Source organism: Alosa sapidissima, chromosome 3, assembly GCF_018492685.1.
Source record: "Alosa sapidissima isolate fAloSap1 chromosome 3, fAloSap1.pri, whole genome shotgun sequence".
In the NCBI taxonomy this organism is placed as follows: Eukaryota; Metazoa; Chordata; class Actinopteri; order Clupeiformes; family Clupeidae; genus Alosa; species Alosa sapidissima.
Genome location: NC_055959.1, coordinates 27,268,052 through 27,292,497, shown reverse-complemented (window position 1 = coordinate 27,292,497; position 24,446 = coordinate 27,268,052). Strand labels below are relative to the sequence as shown.

The 24,446-nt window shown below is 45.1% G+C and overlaps 1 protein-coding gene across 3 annotated transcripts in view; it reads right to left on the bottom strand.

Annotated features, from left to right (window-relative positions):
• Positions 1-24,446, bottom strand: part of asic2 (acid-sensing (proton-gated) ion channel 2) — a 387,486-nt gene that overhangs the window by 139,150 nt on the left and 223,890 nt on the right. For 2 of the 3 annotated variants that reach the window (XM_042084877.1, XM_042084876.1), the window contains exon 1: positions 12,248-14,330. The exons of the other annotated variant lie outside the window; for it this stretch is intronic. In XM_042084877.1, coding sequence (XP_041940811.1) covers positions 12,248-13,036 — 789 coding nt within the window. In that variant the 5' untranslated portion in view covers positions 13,037-14,330. Of the gene's footprint in view, positions 1-12,247; positions 14,331-24,446 lie in introns of those variants that run through there. 3 annotated transcript variants of the gene reach the window in all.

Genomic DNA, 24,446 nt, shown 5'->3' with positions numbered 1-24,446 from the left:
ATCTGAGTAGAACAGTGACCATCACTGCTTGATCTCTGCTGGACTTTTGTTTTTGCTTAGTGTGTATGTGGGTTCCAGGGGCTTTCTGGATTCTATGTTCCATTCAGCTCAGCTCTCCGAGCCCCTTTCATATATCCAGCCGAGAAAAAATGCTTTCTATTATCGCTTCAGAAATGAAACAATACAGATTGCGCTGAGACCAAGCTCTAGTCCCACTGGAATTCTGCGGTTGGGTTCCGTGCCATTTCCCACACAGCAGGCGTCCTCTAAATGAGTGCCGCATGGAATAAACCGAACAGTTGCCAACGTGCAACGTCCATATCTGCATGGACTGTTTGCTACAGGGTTTTGGCCACAACGCTTGGCTAACCTGTGCATCCCAAACTAATCCCAAAGCCTTTCCACAAACTTAACTTGCATAAGCTACTGTTGCAAGTTGCAATTAGTCAGGACTTGGGAAAGGACAACACACACCATGCTAAACAATTTGCACCGCGCACACTGCTGTTGAGCATAGCTACCTACTTTTACAATGCTAACTGAGATAAAGATTATTCAGAGAGTTACTGGCACCCTGTTGGTGTGTGGTGCAAAGGGCTGATCTGTGCGGGTGGCAGAGCCTGGCACAGCCTCTGTAATGGGCCCACTTTTGTTTGAGCTCCATGCCCTGGGAGGGCAGGGCTGGCCTTTGCCCTGGTAAGGGAGGACAGAGGCTGGAGGCTCTCAGAGGGATGGGAACAAGGCTCTGTTCTCAGTTCAGACACCCACAGAGAAGGCTCCAGCCCTGCCTCGGGCTCCATCTCACCACCCTCCAGGACTGATCTGATCCCAGCCACCCTTCACCGCCAACCACACACAATCCCCAGCAAGCTGCCGGAGTTGGAAAATTGAACTAAATTGCGTGTGTGTGTGTGTGTGTGTGTGTGTGTGTGTGTGTGTGTGTGTGTGTGTGTGTGTGTGTGTAAGAAAAAGGAACCCAGAAAGAGAAAGTTTGGCTACATGTAGGGCACTTGCTGTTTTGTAGACAGTGGAACAGACTCTGTATTGAGTCCTCAAAATTAACTTATAAGTTATTCCCTTTAGCCTACGTTTGACAAAAGGTCTCATAGACATCATTCAACCCAGCACGAAATCTTACTGCATCCTGAAAATATAAACATGGTCAAGTGCTTTCCGATTTCAGGGGAAGCTTAGTCAAGACCATGGCTAATAACATTCACTGGACCAAGCAGTCCATTAGCTCTTTCCTTTAGAAGTAGCAAATCATTTTTTCTGCTTACCAAACCTCATGAATATCTGCTCAAGTTCATGTGAGCACACAGAATTTTATTTGAGACAACATGGAGATCAAGGAGAAACCTATTTTAAAAAGCCTGCTCGTGCTTACAGACCTCCTGCTGCTGGGCAAGTGGGTGAATGGACAGAAAGTTACACACACACACACACACACACACACACACACACACACACACACACACAAGCAGGCAGTGATGGAGAAAACAATTTGCTGCGTTAGCAGCAAGCCCTACGCTTATTAACCTGAAAAACAATTACTTACAAAATGCAAATTTGTAAATTACATCTATTAAGGCACACATATTCTCCTTTACACACACACACACACACACACACACACATATATACACACACACACAGTCACTCACAGTGGGCATGTGACTGGGGAACCAGCTCTGCATTCTAACTGATCCATGTTGCCCACAGATATTTGTACTGTGGCTCTCTGTTGCCACCAGTTCATTTCCTCATGTAATAGTAGTGATTGGCTGGCTGCACGCCAAGATAAGCCTCACTGCGTGAATGGAACTTTTCTCCTTTTTTATTCCTCTTCAGCGGACTAACCAGCCTCGTCCCTCCCTCGCTCTACTCTTTCTTTCGGTGACCAACTCCTCTGGCCTTTCCTTCCTGTCTGTCGATCAATAAGACGCCGCGCAGGGCCCCTGCTAGCGAAAGAAAGGGTAGGCAGAGGCTTCCTCAGAGTGGGCATCTTAAGAGGTCGGCGATGCCCGCGATCCCTTTTCGAAGCCCAAAGTGGTGTTAATAGCTCTCGCCCAGATGCCTGCCAGTCTGGAGACATGTATGGGTTGAACAGAGGGTAAGGTGGGCAAGGGGGTGTAGGCTGTCTAAATTGCTCAGTAGGAGAAAAGAATAACACTTTGTTCAGAAGCATTAGGGGGTGGTCATGGCATAGGGACTCCCTCAGCACAGGGAGTCAATGGAGCACAGACAAATCATTCTGACTCGCCGTGCTTACAGAGGGAAAAAGCCGTGTGGACCGGGAGTTAGTCAGCAAAATTGATTGAGCCCTAGCAGTTCAATCAGCGAGAAGCCAACCAGATGTCCCTCTGGTATAATTATGTCGCAGCAGACAGGGCCTCCATTATGATAACTTAGAAATGAAAAACACAAATCAATCTCAAAGGTTAAGAAGAAGCTATACAGTATGGTCAGGTCAGTATCCTCAACCATACAAAGCTGGACGGTAGAGCTGTTGCTGTGCCACATGTAACCATAGCCATCACAGTGGGGCATCCATTCCAATTTGCAACTCCTGTAGACAAATATTAAATGGCATGTGGCAGTAAAAATTGTTTGATTAGAACTAGAATAAATGTCTAGAACAACAATGGCAGGAGAGATTGCTTGATTATTGTATACAACCCTGGCTTAGCCCTTTTCGGCTGCAAAGTTATTAGTGCTCATCTTGGCCACTCTGTGTTTCTGTGTTAAAGGGTGTGATATATTGCAGTCTTTATTGCTGTGATCTACTGCCTTGTTTACTCTCTGCACCACACTTTGGCTTTTGATGATTCAAGTTCAGAACACAAGCTGTTAACATCAGTAACATAAGCCTTAGCCTATTCTTACATTTTCTTAGAGATCGTATTCTTAACAAGAGATGAATTATTTTTTCAGTCTTGCACATCCCTGCTGATGCTAACCTCTTTTATGATCCGAAGATGATAGCAGAAATGCGCTTTAATGCCCTGTGCTAGCAGTGGGCTAAGGTGGACCGAGAGTATTTCAGATATAAGTCACTCAGCATCCTTACAGTATAACAGATTCCCCAGAATAACTAACGTCACAGGTGGTAAGCACCCTTTAAGACATATATGACTTACAGCAAGGCTCTGAAGACAAACAGAAGAATGGCTTCACACTACTGTGGTCTCTCTGGGATCCTGAAGGTATGCAATGCAAATTTTAGGGAAATAAATCTACAAAACATTTTTTGGGGATCACAAATGGGTTGAACTTCAATGACACCTTTAAACTTACCAAAATCATCAACAACTATACAGTGGACATGATCTCGAATGCCCTGGTGGCAATCAATCATCCAACTACTGTATACAGTGGACATGATCTTTAATGCCCTGGTGGCAATCAATCTTCTGAAGCTCCAATGAAACCAATAAAACTTCTAAGGTTTCGAGAAAGAAAGAAAAATTCCTATTCCGATGTGGTTGTTTTCATGCACCCTTAGTATTGTGAATATATGCCCTTAACAACATCGTCATAGCGACAGTGCAGAAAACTAATTATCTTGATAATTGCTTGTCCATTAACATGCAATGATTGCCTCTACAACAGTGAATGATAATTAAACAAGTGCTGTTTTATTAGTGCTTGAGTACTGACATTGACCTAAGTAGATAGCAGTATTATACATCTCCTTCTGACCACTTATGAACCAGGAAGCAAACAAATATTTCCACTACTCTCAAATGACGAGATCTGACAGAGGGAGAAAGCTGGTCTGTAATCAGCTAGAAAAGCTGGTCTGGGATCAGTCAAAAGAAGACGCCTTTTTTCGCTGCGGCTGTATTAGTCGGAGCACATGTATGCAGCGTGTCAGAGTGTTGGTGTAATGACATCTCGACTCAAATCAAAGTGAGCATTCTCACTCGGTGGTGCAGTTGTGTGAGCGGCGGCAGGGACACAGACATCTCAAAAGGAACATGGCGAGGAGAAACACAGAGAGAGAGGCAGAGGGAGATGCGGAGGCGTGTGACTCGGCTTTTGGCACGGCAGCTCAGTTTATGCATGTGTGTGTGTATGTGTTGTGTTGTGTTGTGTTGTGTTGTGTTGTGTTGTGTTGTGTTGTGTTGTGTTGTGTTGTGTTGTGTTGTGTTGTGTTGTGTTGTGTGTGTGGTGTGTGTGTGTGTGTGTGTGTGTGTGTGTGTGTGTGTGTGTGTGTGTGTATGTGTGTGTGTTGTGTGTGTGTCGGGGCACATGAGCACCAGCTCTTGGCACTGAGGAGATCTCAATTCCCCATAGCAGAGAATACTAGACAGAGAAAGAGAGAGACAGAGAGAGAGAGAGAGAGAGAGAGAGAGAGAGAGAGAGAGAGAGAGAGAGAGAGAGAGAGAGAGAGAGAGAGACTATACAAATGTAGGCCTTTAATTTCTGCGCCATTCCAGCAATACCTTCATATGAATGTTTTATGCTTGTTATCGATGTGTACTGTATGAGACCACAGTAGTGTGCATCTGCTTTGCCTGTTTAATATTCTCTCTGTTAACAATGTGAAATTGAAGTACTTGTGATGTATGGCAGATCACTAGATAATCATTATCTTACTGCACTGTAGATTTACATACCGCGACCTTCAACTTAACTTATTCTGCCTGCTCAGCTAAGACTGGAAAATTACCAAAGCCTCCATGGAATCTGACAGAGGTCCACAGAGGCCCAGTGCTGGGGGTCCACAGTAGACCAGATATGCACAGCATCTTGACTGCTTCAAAACTGGGTAGAAATTGAGCTTACAGTACCTCTTCATTTCTATGCACAGGAATGAGAGGCACATCAGGAGGTGTATCAGCTGCAGCGATGGCACAGAGAGTGATGCTGTGGGCCAGATCGTTTTTAATGCGGGCATGAACTTTAACTGCAGCCAGAGAATTAAAAAGGTATGGCCATGTAATGAGATCAACAGGCCCGGCACAGAGCACTTTGTGGTGCACTGTGGAAGAGAGGGCAGGAAATGCAGGGAGAAGAATATGCGTTGATAACATCCCGAAGAGATCAAAGGGAGAGGGAGAATCTCACCAGTCAAAACACTGGAAATATGTGTTTCACGCTGGCAAGAGGCCAAAAAATATGGAGGAAGATGACAAGGACCGGTGAAAGACACAATCTAGGACAAGGATGACAGATTTGACAAACAGAATAGAATTAAACAGACATAATAGAATCGAATAGAATAGAATAGAATGAAAATGGAAAAATCTAGTATTTACAGACTGAGCTCTCCTCATTGTGATGCACAGAGGAGAGGAGTTAAGAGGAATCAATGTACACATGTCATTTTGTTTTAATCCACAAACTGAAACAACACTCCCACCAGGCACTAAAGTTAGAGCACCATCTTAGTCAAATTAATTATTGGCAAAAGCCACCGCAGTGCTATCAAGTGCAATCAGGGATAAATGAGTCACGATGAAGAAAAAAATCAATGCAACGTCGGCATTAATGACACTAAAGGACACACACACACACACACACAAAGTATACTATTTTCCAAAAAAGCCATTGTTATCTGTACATCATCACACAGCCCACATCACTACCTGTTTGTAGCTCTGCCAATTTCAGTTGTTTGCTTGACTCTGATCAATAAAGTCTATGTTGGGTTGCATCTCTATAGACCCGATTGTCTCCTAAAAACAGTATTATTCCACAAAGGACTTGAAAGACATAATGGTCTCCTATTTACTCTGGTTCTCTCCATTCGACTGTGAATGGATTTGTGCTGCCCCTGGGAAACGGCTCGGAAAGCCCACTCAAGGTTATTGGTGCTATCTGTATTTAATCTTCAAAAGGTTTGTGCAGCCTAATGACAGTTGCTTGTTAGTCAGATGTATGTAAGTTATCGGTGAGCAAAGGTTGCTGTGTTGGATGGATACACACACACACACACGCGCGCGCACACACATACACACACACACACACACACACACAGCATGATGGGACTATGTCAAGCTGAGCCCAGCTTGTATGGAGTTATTGATCGAAAACTGTTAGTGTCGGTGTATTGACTGTTTACTGGAGAGCCAGCTTTGCAGCTTCAGTCAGTGCTACAGGCCCTATTAACCCCTTTGGACCACTTAATGGAGACACACACATACAGTATAATCACGCAAATACGCATGCACACATGCACTCACAGACACACACAGACATATACACACACACACACACACACACACACACACACACACACACGCACACACACAACTTCCTTCCACACTTGACTTCTGTTTTGGCTCCACCTTCCTTCCTGTTCTCTCCTCATTGTTATGCAGCAGTTCAAAGCATATTCTGCACTGTTGAGCTTGTCCCAACCCACCTTTGTCAGATGGAAAACACACACACACACACACACACACACACACACACACACTAAAACCCTGCGGCATTGTCTTTGAGTATAGTACTTCCTCAGCCTACTCTGAATGCACGGCTAGTGCCCGAAGGCCTGAGGGAGTAGACTAGCTTGTGATGTGACGATTTGCTAATGAAATTAGCAAAGACAAGCCAGTGCAGCCTGTATGGCTTTTGCCCTAACCCCATCATAATGCACGCAAAATGGACTGCATATTTACTGGCATACAACCACAAGAGAGGAGGATATTGTAGCCTTTCATGTGTATGTGAGAACATTTTGAAACCTCTCTGACTCACAAAACTGTGGACTCAAAAAGAGAAGCACTTCACACTCAAGTTGCTTTTTATCACATGCATTATGGTGGTGGTCAGAATGATACCCCAAAAAACAGACTCTGATGCTGTCCATCTGTCACGACACCTGACCGAGCAGGCTCATATACCTCGCTTGAGTCATCAAAGAGGACCACAGGGGAAATGTGAGATCAACATCCAAGGCCAAGCAAACACAGTCACTCCCTCCTGCCAAAGGACTTCGGAAATCAACAACAACAACAACAACCACAGAGACTCACCCAACAGGAGAGCCAGGACTCATACTGAGCCATATGTCCCAACAGCCGCGCATGGCGAGCGTCCTGCCACTAATCTATCCCTGTTTGCACCCCCTGCAGAGCTCTCCCCGAAAACAGCAACAGCATCCATCCGTTTTACAGTTTGTTGAGACATAACTGCCACACTATGCTTACCTGTCTACATCTTCTTTTAGAAATTATATTTTGAATAAATTGCTTTAAAAAGGCTAGCAGTATTCATGCAAGTAAGATAAGCCTGCATGTCGTAGCTGATATCGCTAATTTTAATATCCCCTGTAAAGCCTCATGCAATCCACTCAGCAAGGCAGCAGAAACAGCACTGAAAAAGCTTTGGCTGCTCGGTGCGTTTCGCAGTCGGAGCAAAGCCTTTGAAACAAACCCCGATGAAGGATTACAGAGGCATACTTTATTTTTGTCCCAATGTTTTATGTCATAGCAGACAGAAGCTATGGAAGTGACTGGGATGTGACAACAGTGAGAGCGATGCACTGTCGAAAAAGTCTCCTAAAAATGAGAGAGGGCACCTCGAAAATGTGCGATATGGAACCTATCACGGCGCATTTGTTTAAATTCTGTTTCAACCTGTCGCTTGCGCTGAGGCAGACAGTGCTTTCAAGAAGAGCACTCTGTCAAGCTCCAGAACAGGTTAGCCTGTCCTGTCACCATGGCTGAGATATGGTGGGACAGTCTAGGCCTGACCTTCACAAAAGAAACACACCCTTCATCGCAGATCTCTGTCTGAAAATACTCAGTGATTTCTCAGCTGCCTGATACCAGATGTCCTCATACAACACTAGAATTGGCTAAATCAAACACTGTTGGCTATCATATCTCACCCCTGGTGTTTGTACTTTCTCATTATCTTCTGTCTTCTAATGTTGCTCAGTGTTTCAGTCATCATCTGTTCAGATTTATACTGTTGATGTGCAATATACTACAGCTTAGAATCTTCACAGTCATATAAAATCAAACACAATACTGGTTAAATGTGGGGGACCAATATGTGAAACTACAAAAGGAGGAGAGACCACAGCCCTTTTCACTTTCCATTTTCCAGGGTAACTCACTCCAGCATCCCCCAGCATCAACCCGGCTGATGTATTGTGAATCATGACTTATATGAGACTAATAGTCCATAAAAATCACTCTGGAATGCATGAGTAGCCAGGCTAAATCTAACCAGCCAATCCTCCTCTCTGGATAGACTTGATTATCCAAATAGCCAGCCCTGAGCTAACATTATGCAAATAACCATTAACCATTATGCAAATAAGCATTACCCATTTAAGTACAAAGTTTGTTTGTAAATTGTGACTACCAGTACCCAGCTGGTATCAAGCAATTTTACAATTTTGTATAAAATATTAACCAAAAGGAAACTAGTAGGCAGGGCAGGGGGTCTATTAAAGCCAGAAGAACATGTCTGATAATGATAATTATGATATATGATATAATAAATGATTTGTGGGCAACACTGCTTCAGTAAAGGGTAGCATTTCTGCCCTTCTGCCATCATTTACCTTTCATTTAACTTTACATTTAGATTGATGTGTCTGTTATCTATCTATCTATCTATCTATCTATCTATCTATCTATCTATCTATCTATCTATCTATCTATCTATCCATATAATTTTATCTACATCTATATTTATCTATTTGTTTATTTGTTAGGCCACATTCGATCTTGTGACCTGTGCAGACCGGAGGTGGTGTCACTTCAGGAGTGGCTCTCTCTTATCTCCTCAGAGCTAAGGGGCTGATGCCCAGACACCACAGGATGTTAGGCGGGGGACTGCAGTGATGAAATGGAGGGGGATTGAGTGTGGCAGGTCGGTTGTGGAGGTGAGACTCACTCTGCCATGGTGGCATGCTTGATTGCCCATGTCTGAGTGACAGGCTGAGTGGGCTCAGGCAGCTTTGGAGTAATCGCCGCTGGGGTGTGATTGGACTTTGTTTTGATGCTCTAGCATACACACACAAACAACACAAAATACAAACACTGACACAAACTCACATAGTCAAGGTCAAAAATCAACTACAGACATTATTCATACCTGCACATGGGTACTTACCTAAACATCTTGAGATTTAAATCGATTTCACCTTCATTTCACAGGCCTTCATATGAAAGAAAAAAATTTCAGTTGAAGCCAGGCTACAATATGCCCAGCAGAGAGTGTTTCACATTCAGTGAACAAATTCTTTTTTGTTCTGTTTTGTTTTGTTCTCATGTAACCAGGGGAAAAACATCTGCCACAGCAACCACTGTTCCACTCTCCAGAGACCCCTCAAGCAAGACCCAAATAAGCCCAGGGACGGGAGCTTTGGTCTTGGCAGGGCTTCAGACATCATGCACACCCACCCCTTCCCCTATCTCAAGCCCCCCTGCCGACTCCCAGAGGCTCTCATAGCGGGACCCTGTGTCCGTCCTCATTACTTCTGCTAGTCAGTGTGGGCTCCATGGCGATATATTTACCAACTTTCAGGCACAACTTTAAAGCCTGCATCTGTATCCTCGATTGCACACAACATTTCTAGTGAGAATAGTGCGTTTGGGAGCTTTAAAAAAAAAAAAAACTGAGCGTGCATGAACACAGATATATGTCACTGGAGCGAGTAACTACACAGATATATGTTACCGGACCGCGTATGGAGGGGAGGTTGGGTGTGAGAGGTTATATTGTCAGGGTATTTGGTATTTGTTAAAGTAAGGACATAAGGACATGCTAGTTCTTGTATGTGTGGCTAGGTTAATTCACATGATTTTATCTCAGGTGACTACAATATCCACAAAGAAATGGAGCTCTGTAAATCTCCTTAAACACACATCTGGGTTCACTTAAGGTGTGAAAAATTCTCAAAAAAGATTTTTGATACATGAGCATTTCAGCACCTGCAAAGTCCTCAAGAAAAGGAAAGGTGGGCCTACCAAGTTATCGAAATGGTTTCTTAGCCGCTGGACCCCAAAGATGAACGAGAGCCATCATAGCATCAATGCAGACAGGAAAATACTGCAAAAGGAAAATACTGCAAGCCCACAAGCTATTATTACAGAATATGAGTAATAGTAATAGAGGCGAATGACAGAGTCCTGTAAATAAATAGAAATATATCCCCTGTATGTGGGCAGAGAGCTACCCCCCCCCCCCCCACACACACACACACACACACACACAAGATCCAATATAACAATATAACAACTCGCACAGTAAAGGCATAGCACAGCATGAGAAGTCTTTGTCTTGGCCAATGCAAACTGTGACCTTCCTGTGTACTTGTGCAATGTCACGAGAGAACTCTTCTCTTCTTTGAAACACAGACAGCTCTTTGGCATGCACTGCTCTCAAGTAGACCTCAAGCTAAATGACCTGTAGGATAAAGGCTGCAAATAATGTGAGAAGTAGGAAGCGAGATTCTCTCTGCATAATCAAAACCACCATCACAAGGGATGGATAATACTTTCTCGGCATGTTTCAAACATTGAATTCTGAACAGGGTTGACTCTCTGTGGCAAGTTCTAGAAAACAAAACAATCAGAGTCAATGGAGGAAACCGATCAGTGTTTACTGGGAGGCTGGACTCATGAAAATGGACGATTACAAAACAGCCAACAGACAATTATGCTCTGGGAATGGGAAATAGGATAGGACGTCATTATGATTAAGAGGAGCTATGATAGGCAATTAGCTGTGTGTGAAGGTGCTCTCCAAAAGGAGCCGTGAGAGGATTGCACAGACACACACCCAGTGCTCAAAGGGGCTTTGTGTCATATTTTTAGTTAGAAATGTTCAAAGAGGACCTAGAGATAGCAACAGAATGTGAAGAAATAACCGTTTTGATGTAGTGTCAAAAACAGCAATGTTCTGCACGTTGCCCAGATACCCACTATGGTTAGTATGGGCAGAGATGATAGTGCTTCCAAGAGAACTCATATACAACTCACATAGAACCTTTAAAATGCATATGTATGTGTGCCAGTCTTTATGTGTATTAGATTGTGTAAAAAGAGTACTGTTAATATACACAAACATCTCTTATCTCTCAAGGTAAACAACCCTGTAGCCTGACCCTCAGATGTCTAATCCAGCCACAAACTATACCAGTCAATATCCTCAAGGTCTCCACAGACCGCTCCGAGCAATAGGTCCAAGTCGAACTGAAATGAACTGCAAACAAGGTATATTTCCGACAGGATTTAAATCAGAGGCTGGTTGAAGTTGGCTCTGGATCTGAGTCTGGGTCTGAAAACCTCACTGTGCTTAACTTATAAAATAGAGCAGGAGAACAACTGTGTGCACAGTGGGAGAGAGCTGGCAGAGCTCTTTGAACTCCATTTACAAAGAGCTCTTCTACTCCTTCAAGCACTTATGGTGCCTTATAGAATAATACCTCACATTCAGCCATTCACATATTGATGGCAAAGGCTGCCATGCAAGGTGCCAACCTGCACAATTTGGGAGCGGTTTTGGGGTTCAATGTCTTGCTCAAGGACCCCCTTGACAGGGTCAGGAGGAGCTTGGCTCAAACAAGCATTCTTCAGGTTGAGGTACACATCTTCTCCCTCCTGAGCCGCCCTACCTATAGTTTGAATAGGAAGATGGAGGTCAGGAGAAACTGAGCTAGTTTTAAAGGTGCCAGCGGTGTCACACACAGGGTGCCATACAGGGAGAGAACAGGTGGGGACGCGCTTTAAGTAGAACATGTCAGCTCATTTAAATAACACATCTAGTCCAGACAGATTACACATGGCTACTTGTGTGGAAGAGAAATGCTCCCGGAGCTTGATAGGAGTACAAATGGAGACGTGGATCATGAGGAGGATCTAATTTCACTCTGTGTTAATTAACCCTTAAAGGAGTACCGTCACACCGGTGTGACGGGAATGTTGGGAAATTAACATTCTAAAGAATATCTGGGTTCATTGAATTCAACATAGAATTTTAGAACCTTCAATTGTTGCGGAACTTAGAACGTTCAAAAACCTACACCTTTAATCTAATTCCACCTTGAGTTAGATGACAGAGGCAGTTACCAAAACATAATAAATTCAAGAGACACAGAGACATCGTTGTAAACATAGAGAGAGGAGGAGAGAGAGAATGACTTAGCAGTGCCAATGAGAGACAGCCAAGTGTGCCCATAGCTTGGCAGACTCTCATAGCAGCCAGGGGGGAAAGAGAGGTGTGTGTGTGTGGGGGTGGGGGATTGTGGGGGGGATCGGTTAAAAGTGGGACTCACGGTGGTGAAGTTGTGGGCACCACACGGTTCGCCGCGGTACTTGCAGGACAGCAACATGTCCTCCAACTGGTGGCTCAGCCGGTCCATGAACTCCAGGTTGGTTCCCTCAAAGTGCCGCGGGGGCAGGAAAAGGCGAAAGTCTGACAGCTTGCTGAACCAGGCGCGGCGGTCCTCAGCCAGTAGGTCCAGCACGAAGGGCCGCGCCGTCCGGTTGGCCAGCAGAAGGCCCAGCCAGTGTCCGGCGAAGTACAAGTCGCTCTTGGTGAGCTTGAGCAGGCGCACAGGGTTGTTGTTACACACGGTGACGGTGGGGAAGGGCAGCTCACGAGCCCACTCGGAGTGGACGCGTGTGTACGTGGGGAAGGACAGCCAGTGGAGCAGGCGGTTGGATGACCAGGAGACCAGCAGGCCCAACGACGTACACAGGGCCAGGAGCCAGAGGGCGCGCCGAACCGCTGAGCCGCCCCGCGGCCACAGCACGTGCCGCAGGCCGTGCAGACGAGTCCTGGCCAGCAAGGCGGTACTTAGCTTGGACAGGGCACCGCCCGCTCCTCTCGCGCTGCCTCCTCGGGCTCTTCCTCCGAGCCTGCGGGAGTGCTGCCGTGCCCTCCGGGAGGCGGAGGAGGAAGTCGAGGCCGGCAGGGATGGGGACGAGGCTCTCAGGCAACGGGCCTCAAGAGCCATGGATGCCCACGCAGCTCCTACTGCGGCAGGGTGGTGAGGAGGAAGAGGATGGGGGAAGGGGTAGGCTTCATCTCCCAGCCAGGTCGCCAGGGCTGGGGCCCACATGGGGCTCCGTGAGAAACAGACGAAGGTCCAGGGTCCAGTAATCCACCACAAGCTCGCTGAATAAAAGGGCCAACAGATGAGACCACGGCAGTATACAGGGCCCCTCAAATGCACATGTGTGTGGTCAAACAAACTTTCGGTGCTATTCTAAATGTCTCAGTGTCTGTTCAGAAGCACACATTGTCATGATTGAAGTCCACTTCCAGTCATTTTCCCAGTTACATGTTGCTCTTTCTTCCCATTTCCACATTGCCCATGCCAGAACACCAGCAGACCTACTGCCAGTCCAAACTCTTGCCTAAGCAGTAACACCAAGAAAGACGGAGGAAGGCAGAGAAAGAAAGAGTGGCTGGCTTTTGCAAAAAAAGAGGAAATATGTATCTGTTAAGAGTGTGGAATGAGAGAACAAGTGGGTAGAAAGAACAAGGTGCAGAAAAAAGAAGAGATGAAAGGAACAGCTCGAATTCGGAATGGAGAATAAGAAAATAAGCAAGAGTTATGGAGTCCAGACTAACTTGGAAGAGTGGCTGCTCACGAGTGCCGTGTGTGATGGCTGCGTTGTGGAAGCTGTGCCTCTCCTCTCCAGCGCTCCTCGGAGATGCTTAGCAGGAGCCCACTCTCTCCCAAAACACGACTGACCCAGGAACTCTGGGACCTGCTGTTTCCATGCAGACCACTAACCTACGCATCCACGCATCACTAATGCTCTTCGTCAGGCGAGGCTTGCGCTTGCTTCTCTCTGTCTCCCTCATACCTTCCAACTCCCTGCCATTTTTTCCTCCTAGCTCTCGGTCGTCAGCTGTCCTGTTTTGTTTTTCTCTTGTTTTCTTTTCTTTTTTTTCCGTTTTTTTTTTCAAACAGTCTTCTTGCTTGTTGTTGTCTATTTATTTCTTCTTATTATTTTTCCACTCGTCAGACACTTTTGCCGAGGGCTGAGTCGGTGTCCGTTGTGATGAGCGCTGTGCTCTCCTGGTGCAGCTAAAGGACTAGTTTACTTGCGTGTGACACATAGGCACACACACACACACACACACACACAAAGACACACACATACACGCACGTAGATGCACCAGCACAAGCAGGCTAGAGAAGGATACAGGCAGAGAGGAGCTCTCACATACACAGACACACAGTGCACACACACACACACGGACACTCGTGCGCGTACGCACACACACTGTTCTCGCCCGCAGGAAAACTGACCACCGCTGATGTGAAATCTGCTCTGACACGCACGTATCCGCTGGTCTTGCTCTTGCTCTGTCACCGTCTCGTCTCTCCCCCCCTCTCTCCCTCTTTCACACACACACACACACACACTCTCCCTCTCACAGCCTCTTGCTTTTTCTTTCTCTCCCTCTCTCTATCTCTCTCTCACTCCAGCATGCATGTTGCTCTTTCTCTCTCTTTCTCTCTCTATCTCTCTCCCAATTCTAATCATTTCCCTTTTACTCCTTTGTTGCTTTTACTCCTCTTGCCTTCCCCTCTAAAAAATATCAGTCTCTCCAAATCGCATTCATCAACTTGCCTTCGTTGTGCTCCTCCTCTCCTCTCCTGTCTGTCCATCAAAGGGTTTTTGCTCCTCCCCTGTCTGTTCTCAGCCCTCCTCCATCCCCTCCTCCTCCTCCTGCTTGGAGTTGTCCTTCGTCGACGTGCGCGCACACTCTCACCCCAGCAATCCTCTCCTCTTCCGAGGATTGGGAAAAAAAAAAGAGAGGGAGAGAGAGAAAACAGCAAAACGACAGAAGCGGCAGCACCGGCTGTGTGCTCTATTACTCTCTCTCTCGCTCTGTCCCCCCTCTGATCTCTGCTGTCCTCACGCACGGGCTGGCTGCTTTTGTCGTTCGTCGTCAGTGCTCAGTGCGCTGCACTCCTCTCCTCTCCTCCTCTCTGGCTCCCGCTGTAGCCCCCGTGTGTCCACGCAGGCTCTGTCTGCCAGCATTTCTTGTGCTCTCCCTCCCTCTCTCTCTCCTTCTCTCTCTCTCTCTCTCTCTGTCTGTCCCTATATGCATTTCTTTATGTCTCCAAAGAGCTATCTGCAGTCAGTCCAAGAGAGTATACAGAGTGAATGAAAGCGAGAGAGAAGAAATTAAAAACAATGTCTTTTTCGGTCTGGTGCACTGACTTCATGGTCTTTTTGCTGAGCGGCTATAAGCAAGAGTGTGTGTGTGTGTGTGTGTGTGTGTGTGTGTGTTTGTGTGTGTGTTTGTGTGTGTGTGTGTGTGTTTGTGTGTGTGTGTGTGTGTCCAGAGTGAGAGAAGAGAGAGAAAGAGAGAGAGGGAGAGAGATTCTGTCTGTGTGCATCAGAGCAGAGATAAAAGCCAAAAAAAATGCTCTATAAATTACAACCATCACTGTCCCACTGTCCCAGATGCATTCTGTCTATTTCTGAGCTGTGAAGCTTTTTTAGTGCTACTTTTTCTGACATTTTTTCTCTCTTTCCATCTCTCTCTCTCTCTCTCACACTTTCACTCACACACACACACACACACACACACACACACGCTGCTTTCCTCGTGTCCTAGCTGCACCCGTGTCTCCTGTCATCTCTTTGCCACCCGGCTGACTGTAGATGGCGCAGCACAGATGGAGATCAGACAGGGAGTCACAGATCACCAATATTTGGGGCGCTGAGCAGATGGGTGGGAATGGGGGGAGCGCGGAGAGGTGTGATACACCCGGGAATCCAAGAAAGGGGTGGCAGAGGTGGTGTGTGTGTGTGTGTGTGTGGTGGAAAGTGCACACAAAAACACAAGCTGTCAGGAGCGAAAAAAAGAGTGTGCTGTGGTGCCTCCTAGAGACCCGTCATCCAGATCTTCACACGTACACAGGTGGTCGGCCGATTCCCACCGCATTTTTTCCAGCTGTCTTGCAACCATGGTTCAATCCGGTGCAACAGCTCTTGTCAACACATTTGGACACGGAAAGTTTTCTGCACCTGGGGTCATGGGGAGGGGGGGGGGGGGGGGGGTGTTGGTGACATTAAGGGGACATTAAGGGAAGTGTTTTACCCCCATGGGCTGACCCGATGTGACAAGCAGCAGCAGCAGCAGCAGCAGACAGCAAACCCAGCCAGCCCACACCACCAGAGCCCCTCAGCTGCACACCTGCTGAACCAGAGCAAAGACCCGGACCAGCACCCAGACACACAGACGAGCTTCATTACAGTTGGGTCAGCCAACCCTCAACACCCTCCTCTGAGTCACAACTTAGCATCAGGGTTCAGTACTGCTGTGGTCGTGCCACAGAGGAGAAGTTAGAAAGGCTCAGCAATCAGTCAACTTTATAGCTTGTGTGTTGGGCATATGGTTGTTGTTGCACAGTTTCAGTACACAGTTTCTTTTTGTTTACGATGTGCATGTGTGTTTTTGGCTGTCGCTGTGTAAACTCCCAGGGCTACGCGGGCTGCTCTTGCGGGAATGGAGATTGGGCCCGCTGATGTGTTTATCCTCTTCCCTCAAAATGCAAATAGCCAGATTTTTGGGATTTACACGTCTCCCGCAAGTTTTTAAACGGCAACTCTCAGAGGATACATGATAGTAGGCAGTATTACACAGCAATGCACATATGCACACTAATTTATGTCTATAAACACACACACACACACACACACACACACACACACACACACACACACACACACACACACACACACACAACAAACAAACAGACATAGTCACTAGCTTAGGTGACACACTTGTCAGTGCAAGCTTCTTTCATGCAACCTGCCTCTGCCAAAATCCCTGCTGATATCCCAGCGTGGGAATGAGTAGATACAGTAATTTCAACACAGACAGTTTAATCTTCTAATAAGTGTGTGATTCTCTTTATCTATGTATATGTGTGTGTGTGTGTGTGTGTGTGTGTGTGTGTGTGTGTGTTGGATAATTCATAATTCTGTCAAATAATGAGCACTTTGTGAAATAACCCTGAGGCTTCACAATCTTAATTGGCTTTTGTTGGGGGGGGAAATGCAGTAGCTGAACTGATTGTTCTTTTTAATGAGTTCAATAAAGGTTACTTTTAATGCATCTTATTTAAGGAGCAACCCGTAAAGTTAAATTCAAACAAAAACATTACTGTAACTGTGGCAATCTATCACATGAATATCAATGTTTAGCAATGCTACCAGCAATTCTGAAAAGGTGAATGCCATCTTTAACACCTATTAAGTCTACGTAGCCCAAATGCTAAACATAATCAAAATTCAACAAGGATACATCAAATGATAAAGGCTATTATGTCACCATAGATCTAATCTCCTGGTAAATTCTGTCTGTTATCTCTGCTTTAATCTCTCAGAAATTAAAGTGCAACATTAATTAGAACGTAGTGTAACATGGCGTAATGCATAGCGTAGTGTACCATTCTTGCAAAGGGGGAAAATCTGTAGCACATTGTCATGGGTGATGGATCAGCACATCATACGCCACATTTGCAGCTCACAGATTGCATGCCACTCATCCATCAATCCCCAACACTGTGTTTACATTGCATACTCTGACTGAAATGCTGAGGTCTCTAAACACAGGCGTGCGCTCCTAAAAGGGTCCAAAGGAAAATCTGAATGAATTCAGTCAGGAAGAAACGTCATGGTTTTAGTATGTCTCCCTTTGATAATAGACTATGGATTAGGAATAATGATTTTTTATTATCTCCGTATGCACCCGCAGGGGTAGTAGAGAGAGAGCCAGAGAGTAATCCCTAAAGCAATCAGAATTAACAACTTCAACCACTCCACATTTCTTTGAATCAGTCAACATAGACTGCACAATCGTTGGATCTGACAGGATCATTAAACTCCCCTGTCATCCAGGGAACCCCATCATTTTGTCATCAATTTCTAATAGCATTGTGAGGCTTGCCATCTAACGGATTACTTGATTATAACTGTTATAATACGGTCAGACAGAGGTAACTATCTCAGGAAGGAAAACTGCATTGCATTATCGTCATTTCACTATGAGATCTGAACCATCATATTGTAATCTATGCATTATACCCATTACTTGGTGTTGGAAGTCCCTTTGATATATTTCTCACAGTATGTGTAGTGTATGCAGCCTTGTATATTGCCAGTGTGACTAAATGAACATGCTAGACTAGTGGTCATGCAAAAACGCCTCTAAGATGTACAGCAGCCCTTAAATTAGTGCATGTGAGTGTGTAAGTCATTAGTCATCATTAAGACTAACTGATCAAATGGCACCTATTATTTTTATTGTCTGGTTGAGCTGTGAAGGCTCAGGATTAAATGCGCTTGGACTTGAAAAGACACCAAAGCTGAAATGCCAGCTTACAATCAAAGGAGAAAACTGCATACAAACGCCGCCTGAACACGGAAAGTCAAACAGCCACAGCTCTTAATGAGCCTCTCGGACAGCATGCAAAAATGTTTCTTCGTTTATTCCGCAAAATGAAATCAGCCAGGCAACAGAAACGCCCACGCTGAGGCACCACATGTAGAGTCATCAGAGGATGTGGTGATGCAACGGACCATGACACACAATACAACACTGTCAATTTGCACACAAGCACATCAACTCTGTCTGCATGAATATACAGGCGGATCTTAGCCCAAAGCAGAGAGAGTGAGAAAGAGAGAGAGATTAGTGCCACATGCTTGTTTCTAATTAGCCAACACACAATAAACATTAGGGGAATCAGATATTAACAGGAGATAAAAACAGCATTATTGCTACTCATACGCTCACTGCAAATGTGTGTGCGTGTGTTAGGGCGTGTGAATGTATTTAACAGTGTAAACAAATAAACACACATCACTCTGCTTAAAAAAAGATGTGGAGGAAAAATTGCCCTGCCCAGGAGATCCACAGCATCTAAATAGATCTACATCCATATTTTTTCACAAAGGCCACAAAGGTCCAGGCAAAGCTTTCTCCTCCCCTTTGGGAGTAAACAACACATCTAGGCAAGCAAAGGCGCAAAACAAGAATGAAAAAAGAGAGAGGGAAAGAGAAAAAAGAGAAGAGAACGAGGATGAAGCAAGATGGAGAGGGGAGGAGGGACTGGTCTTCTGCAGGTGTCCTGGTGCTACATCAACGGCAGCTTGTGAATAAAGATCCCAGGAGTGGCCAATGAATGTTTGCCCTTCGCAGTCCTATTTTTCTTCTTCTTTTTTTACTGCTAAAAGGGATTTTAATCTAAGTGTAGCTCGTCCTGTCTTCGGAGAGAAATGGGAGGCCTGCACATCAGTGAGCAGGCCAAAAAAAAAAAAAAAAAAAGACAAGGGAGGCAGACCACGTAGGTTTGAAATGAAATGCTGGAAATGGGAGAGTGTGACGGAGGACACGGAGCGAGTATGTGTGCTGGGGCTGATGGGTTCAACCTAATGGCTAGAATGAGACCGCCAACAGCTTAAGTGCTAAAAAAGAGCACAACCACCCACAGCAGCAATCACAAGTGGTGAAGGGTGGGGTGGGTGCTGCTTAAGAGAGGTTGAGGCTGCCCACCAATGGTAAGCAACAAGGCTGACATATTGCAACCATTATGTGTTCTTCTGGAGACATCACCAGAGAGAGATTGGTATGGTGATACTGACTTTGTATTGATTTCCCGTAGCATTTTGGATGCATGTATGTGTATGTGTGTGTGTGTGTGTGTGTGTGTGTGTGTGTGTGTGTGTGTGTGTGTGTGGTGTATGTGTGTGAGTGTGGGCGGGGGTTAAATTTGTCCACATGCATTCTGCACTGTAGATGATAACACAGGAAGCGTAGTAAACATTATCTGCTGATCTGTTTGTCACAAACCTGCCTGGGGCTTTTGATTCCCCTGTTGAATCAATAGCTCTGGATGAGCTGATTACTGGGTAGAGGGGCAGATGGAGACAAGCATAACACAGCAACCAAACTACCGGTAACTGCATTCCTCATTTTACTCTGAGATTGCAGCTCTAGATGTACCTACTGTACCGATTTACCACTGATTACTGTAATTACGGTGAGTCTAGCAAGATCCAGCCTCAAGAAAGAAGTTTCATCCGAGCTTTTTGTTAAGATGTGTGTGAGTTTGCCTGTCAGGTACTGCAGGACTCACATGTGTGTATGTGTGTGTCTTACTGTAGTATAATGCATAAGCACGGGAAAAATGCATTACTTTCCGATGCATTGTTATTTAGTCTTACGGTGAGTAACAATGAACCTGCATTATGCTGCAGAAAACAATATCTTGGAGTTGTTTGTGACTCATATATTATTATGATATAAAGCTTTAAAGGAACCATATAAGATTGTGGCCAAAACTGGTACTGCAATCACTTTCAAATTACTGTAGAGCAGTGTATCCCCTCCCCCCTGACTCGAGGTTGCCAACCCGGATGCCAAAACACTACTGACTTCGTGATTAGTAGATAGGTAGAGGGTGGCGCATCAGGCCAAAACACAACATGACATGACAAAACACAACATCAACATCAGTTGAGGGCTACTTCTCTTTTTAAATGGCAATATCCTGGCCGGACTACTGTTGTCAGTGATATAAGTATTTGAAATTAACATGATTTCTTAATGTCTAGTGACATGTCAGGGCCATTTTATTATTAATTGAAATACATTTCCTACATATGGTTCCTTTAAGCCATGGTTATACTTCTGTGGGTGCCATCTACGCACGTTGACAGAAATGACGCAAATTTCCTCACCACCACCGGCCATGCGGCCTTTTTTTGTGCTGAATGCAAAATTTTGTGTCTGTATGGAATTTTCCGTATTGACTGCGTGTATGCATGCAAGCTTTTAAACGCTTGCTCACGGTCAAGAGAAGACATGATCTCTGAACACTAATTAATCTTTTAAGCAGACACTTCTGTGGAAAGGAATCAGAACACAGGTGCACATTTCATAGATTTACACAGCACAGGCACTGTGTTTGAGTGTGGCGCAGCTCGTGCTGCTGAGAGACGTATCCATAACAGCAAAAGGAATACATTTTGGAGACGCATACCAAAACAAAATCTCGTGCTAAGCTCGTGATTTCAGAAAATAATACTATTGTTATAGTCAAGACCCTACAGCATTTATTCCATGGTGACATTTGCTTTCAACTTTCTATCTAATTATCTTTATTATTTGATCACTTCGTTTCATTTCATCTCTCATACTGACACAACACAAGGCCATTCGCTCTCTTCCTCTGAACCAAAGCCATTGAATCTTTTCCTTTGTCCCTGCAGACTGAAGGGATGGTGAAGGCAGGTGCGCTCTGTAAGAAATGGATCCTGCCGAATTGTATGAGTGATATCATTTCTCCAACCAAGATAAAAGTTAAGTTTACTAATGTTCTGATGGTAGGCCAGACGGTTTGGCGCCAGGTGAGATGTGAAACACCAACGATCATAGAATGGGTTTTGGGGGTAAGCCATTGAAAACCATACCAGCCAAAGGTGTGAGGTTAACTCAATTATCATATACATAGGACAAAAGGCTATCTGAGTAGAAGCCAGATTAATTTGCATTGAGACCAGCATATAATGACTTGAGTTGGTAACTTTTAGTAGTTCATTGAGATAGGACAAAGTAGTTCACCCAGACAGGACGAAGAAGAGAGAACTCCAGAGAATATGCCGAGGGCAGGCATAGGTTGGACCATAGGCGGAGTTTGACATTCGAGCCAGGGGGGGGAAGACAAAAAAAATAAATAAATAATAATAATTAATTGTAGCAGCTGAGACCTGGCCTACCACTTGGGGAACACAGCATGAGCACATATGGAGAAAACAAACATGCTAAATAAAGATTATATATATATATATATATATATATATATATATATATAATTACATTGTAACAATTTAACAATTCATCCTTATGAAATCCAATGCAGCACGGTTGTCTTGAAACGCAATAGACAGGGGTGTCGCCTAGCAGTTGAAAACATTCGGGCTTAGCCCATAGAGTCTGGTTGCTGCTCACTTTTGATAAATTAATCCACCGCCTCTAGCCTCATTTGCGCCACATTGATTGAATATTTTGTACAATCATATTTTGTCAATTAAAGAATGTAATGACCTGTTGCCATCTTGACATTTCTGTTTGCTATTAAAAACGAACTATATAGCCTAGTGTAACGGATGCCAGCTAGCTTAGCTGTGCTTGTGGAAAGTTGGTAAACCTCCGACGCCTCAAGAGTGCTGCTGGCATGTGAGCCACCTAGCAGAGTGGAGTTTTAAATAACAAGATGCATCGGTTCATGTATGCTTAGCTTAAGGAGAACGAGTCATTGAAAACTCAAATTCGATTCTACAAAGGCAAAGTAAGTACACTCCAAACTGTAGGCTATTGAGTGCAGGGCAGACCTAAATCATAGCGAGAACTCCAATCAAAGGAAGTGTTCACCTACAGTCTGATGCCTCTCCAAACGCAGAAACGAAGCGCAATCACACCATTACGTTAAGACATGTTCAGAAAAAAATATATATTCATATATCATATATACTCATATTTTGCTGTAATCCAATGACACGAAATCAGTAGGCCTAGATGCACAAAAAGGGTCATGGTGTATATAGCCAGGCCTAGGCTCGTCACATTCACCAGCTAGTTCTAAACAGGTGAACATAATGATTGATGGCAGAGTTGCAACATTTTGGCTTGAATTCCCTGCTACTTGAAAACAAAGAAGGTGGATGTTGCTGTTGACCAACAGTGTGACACGAGTTAAGCTTGTTTTAAGTTGGCAAAAGTTTGAACTAGCCAACTAGCTCCGCTGGTGGGAAAACACATAAGACTCAGCACTGTCCTATTGTGTGCAGAGGGAATTTGAAAGACAACCGATTATCCCGCCCCTCGGACTGAGCACTGGGAACGGTGAACCTACATTTTAATGTGGGTCTGGCTCGTCAGGCTAAGGCTTCGCCACTTTGCTGTTTAAACAAAATGAAATAAAAAGTCACACAAAATCAATTAGTAAAGCTGACAGGAAATTTATATACATGGCATTTAGGCAACCTTTATTGCAACGTTGGCACGGCAAGTTGTCCATACTAGTGCAACAGTAATTTTTTTTTTTTGCGTCCTGCATGCCTCGTCAGGTTGGCCGTAATGTCGCTTTCGGTGTGAAGGATCGCAAGAGAAGAAAACCTGGCTGCTCCCATCATCAACCGCAGCCCGTTCCTTATATTGTTGTTTTGTGTTACTTAAATATTGTTTTTAAAATATCTGGTCATGCCAGACGTATTTCACTCATTTTTGAAACAATGCAATTACCCGTTTCCACCAGGGGGGGGCAGTGCTCCCCCTGCCCCCCCACTAACTCCGCGTATGGGTTGAACCTTTGTGAACTTTTGTGAATTGTGTATTTTTTTCTTACAACTCCCAGGCCTGGACTCCCACAGCATGATGCCAGAGAGGAGAGGCATGCCAACCCCCATGAGGAGACGAGGACTCGTTGCCTGGCCCGACAGGTGAGGACAACACAAACGCTAGCGACAGGCCTTGGACTCAGGCTGGGCCTTAGGCTCCCAGAACACTCCTGGTATATACTCAAGGTGAGCCCTCGTGTTCTCACTCATTCTCTTTCTCTTAAGTGCTGCTCGGCCATACTCAACCTCCAAATGCCAGGGACCCTTTCATTGAATGTTCTTGAACAAGCACCAAGCGTGTGGACACGCAGGGGAGGAGTATGACATGGAGAGAGAAAATGATCTAGGGCAAATAAAGTGGGGTGAAAAAAAAACAGTAACGGTAAAGAAGGCTGGGAAGGTGAAGGTGGAGGATGTGGAAAAATTTAACAAATCCGCAGGCGGATTCAGAAAGGCGTGTGACAAAGGGGAGAGAGAGAGGAGGTGGACATGCATAGAGTATCGAATCAATGGCAGCAGCGTGCGTCGGGTTTCCATGTTGTCAGAGCAAATTAACACGGGTGTGTGTGACCAACTTACCACTCGGCCGCTAAATTTGCCCTCCGCGGGTGTTGCTCCTGTCTGCGTGTGATAAGAAAGCTTCACTCTCATCCCACCCCAGCCCAATCAGACCGCTGGGTATAACAGGTACCCCCTGTCTGAAGAGTAAAACTGAACCAAACCGAACCAATTCATCACCAAACTTTCAAGGGAAACCGGAGCACTGGGCTGCCTAGGTTTTTGACCGTGGGTAAAAAAAAAAAAGTTGAAGCTGTTCCATTACCTTGCAGGCTCTCAGGTGAGAAACTGACATTTGTGTGTGTGCTTGAAGTGTCTTTTTTTATTTCTGACTTCAATCATTCCGCTCCTTAAACGACCGGGCAAACTCCCATGATTAAAGAGATGGCAGTCACAGGTGGTGCCCTCTGTCTGGGGCTGATAACTTGCTGATGGGAGCTCGGCTCATGCCAGCTCTGTCTCTCTAGTGTGGGCCCTCTTCCCAAGGCTAAACCTTAACACACTCTCATTTGCCACATGCAATGAGCGCACACA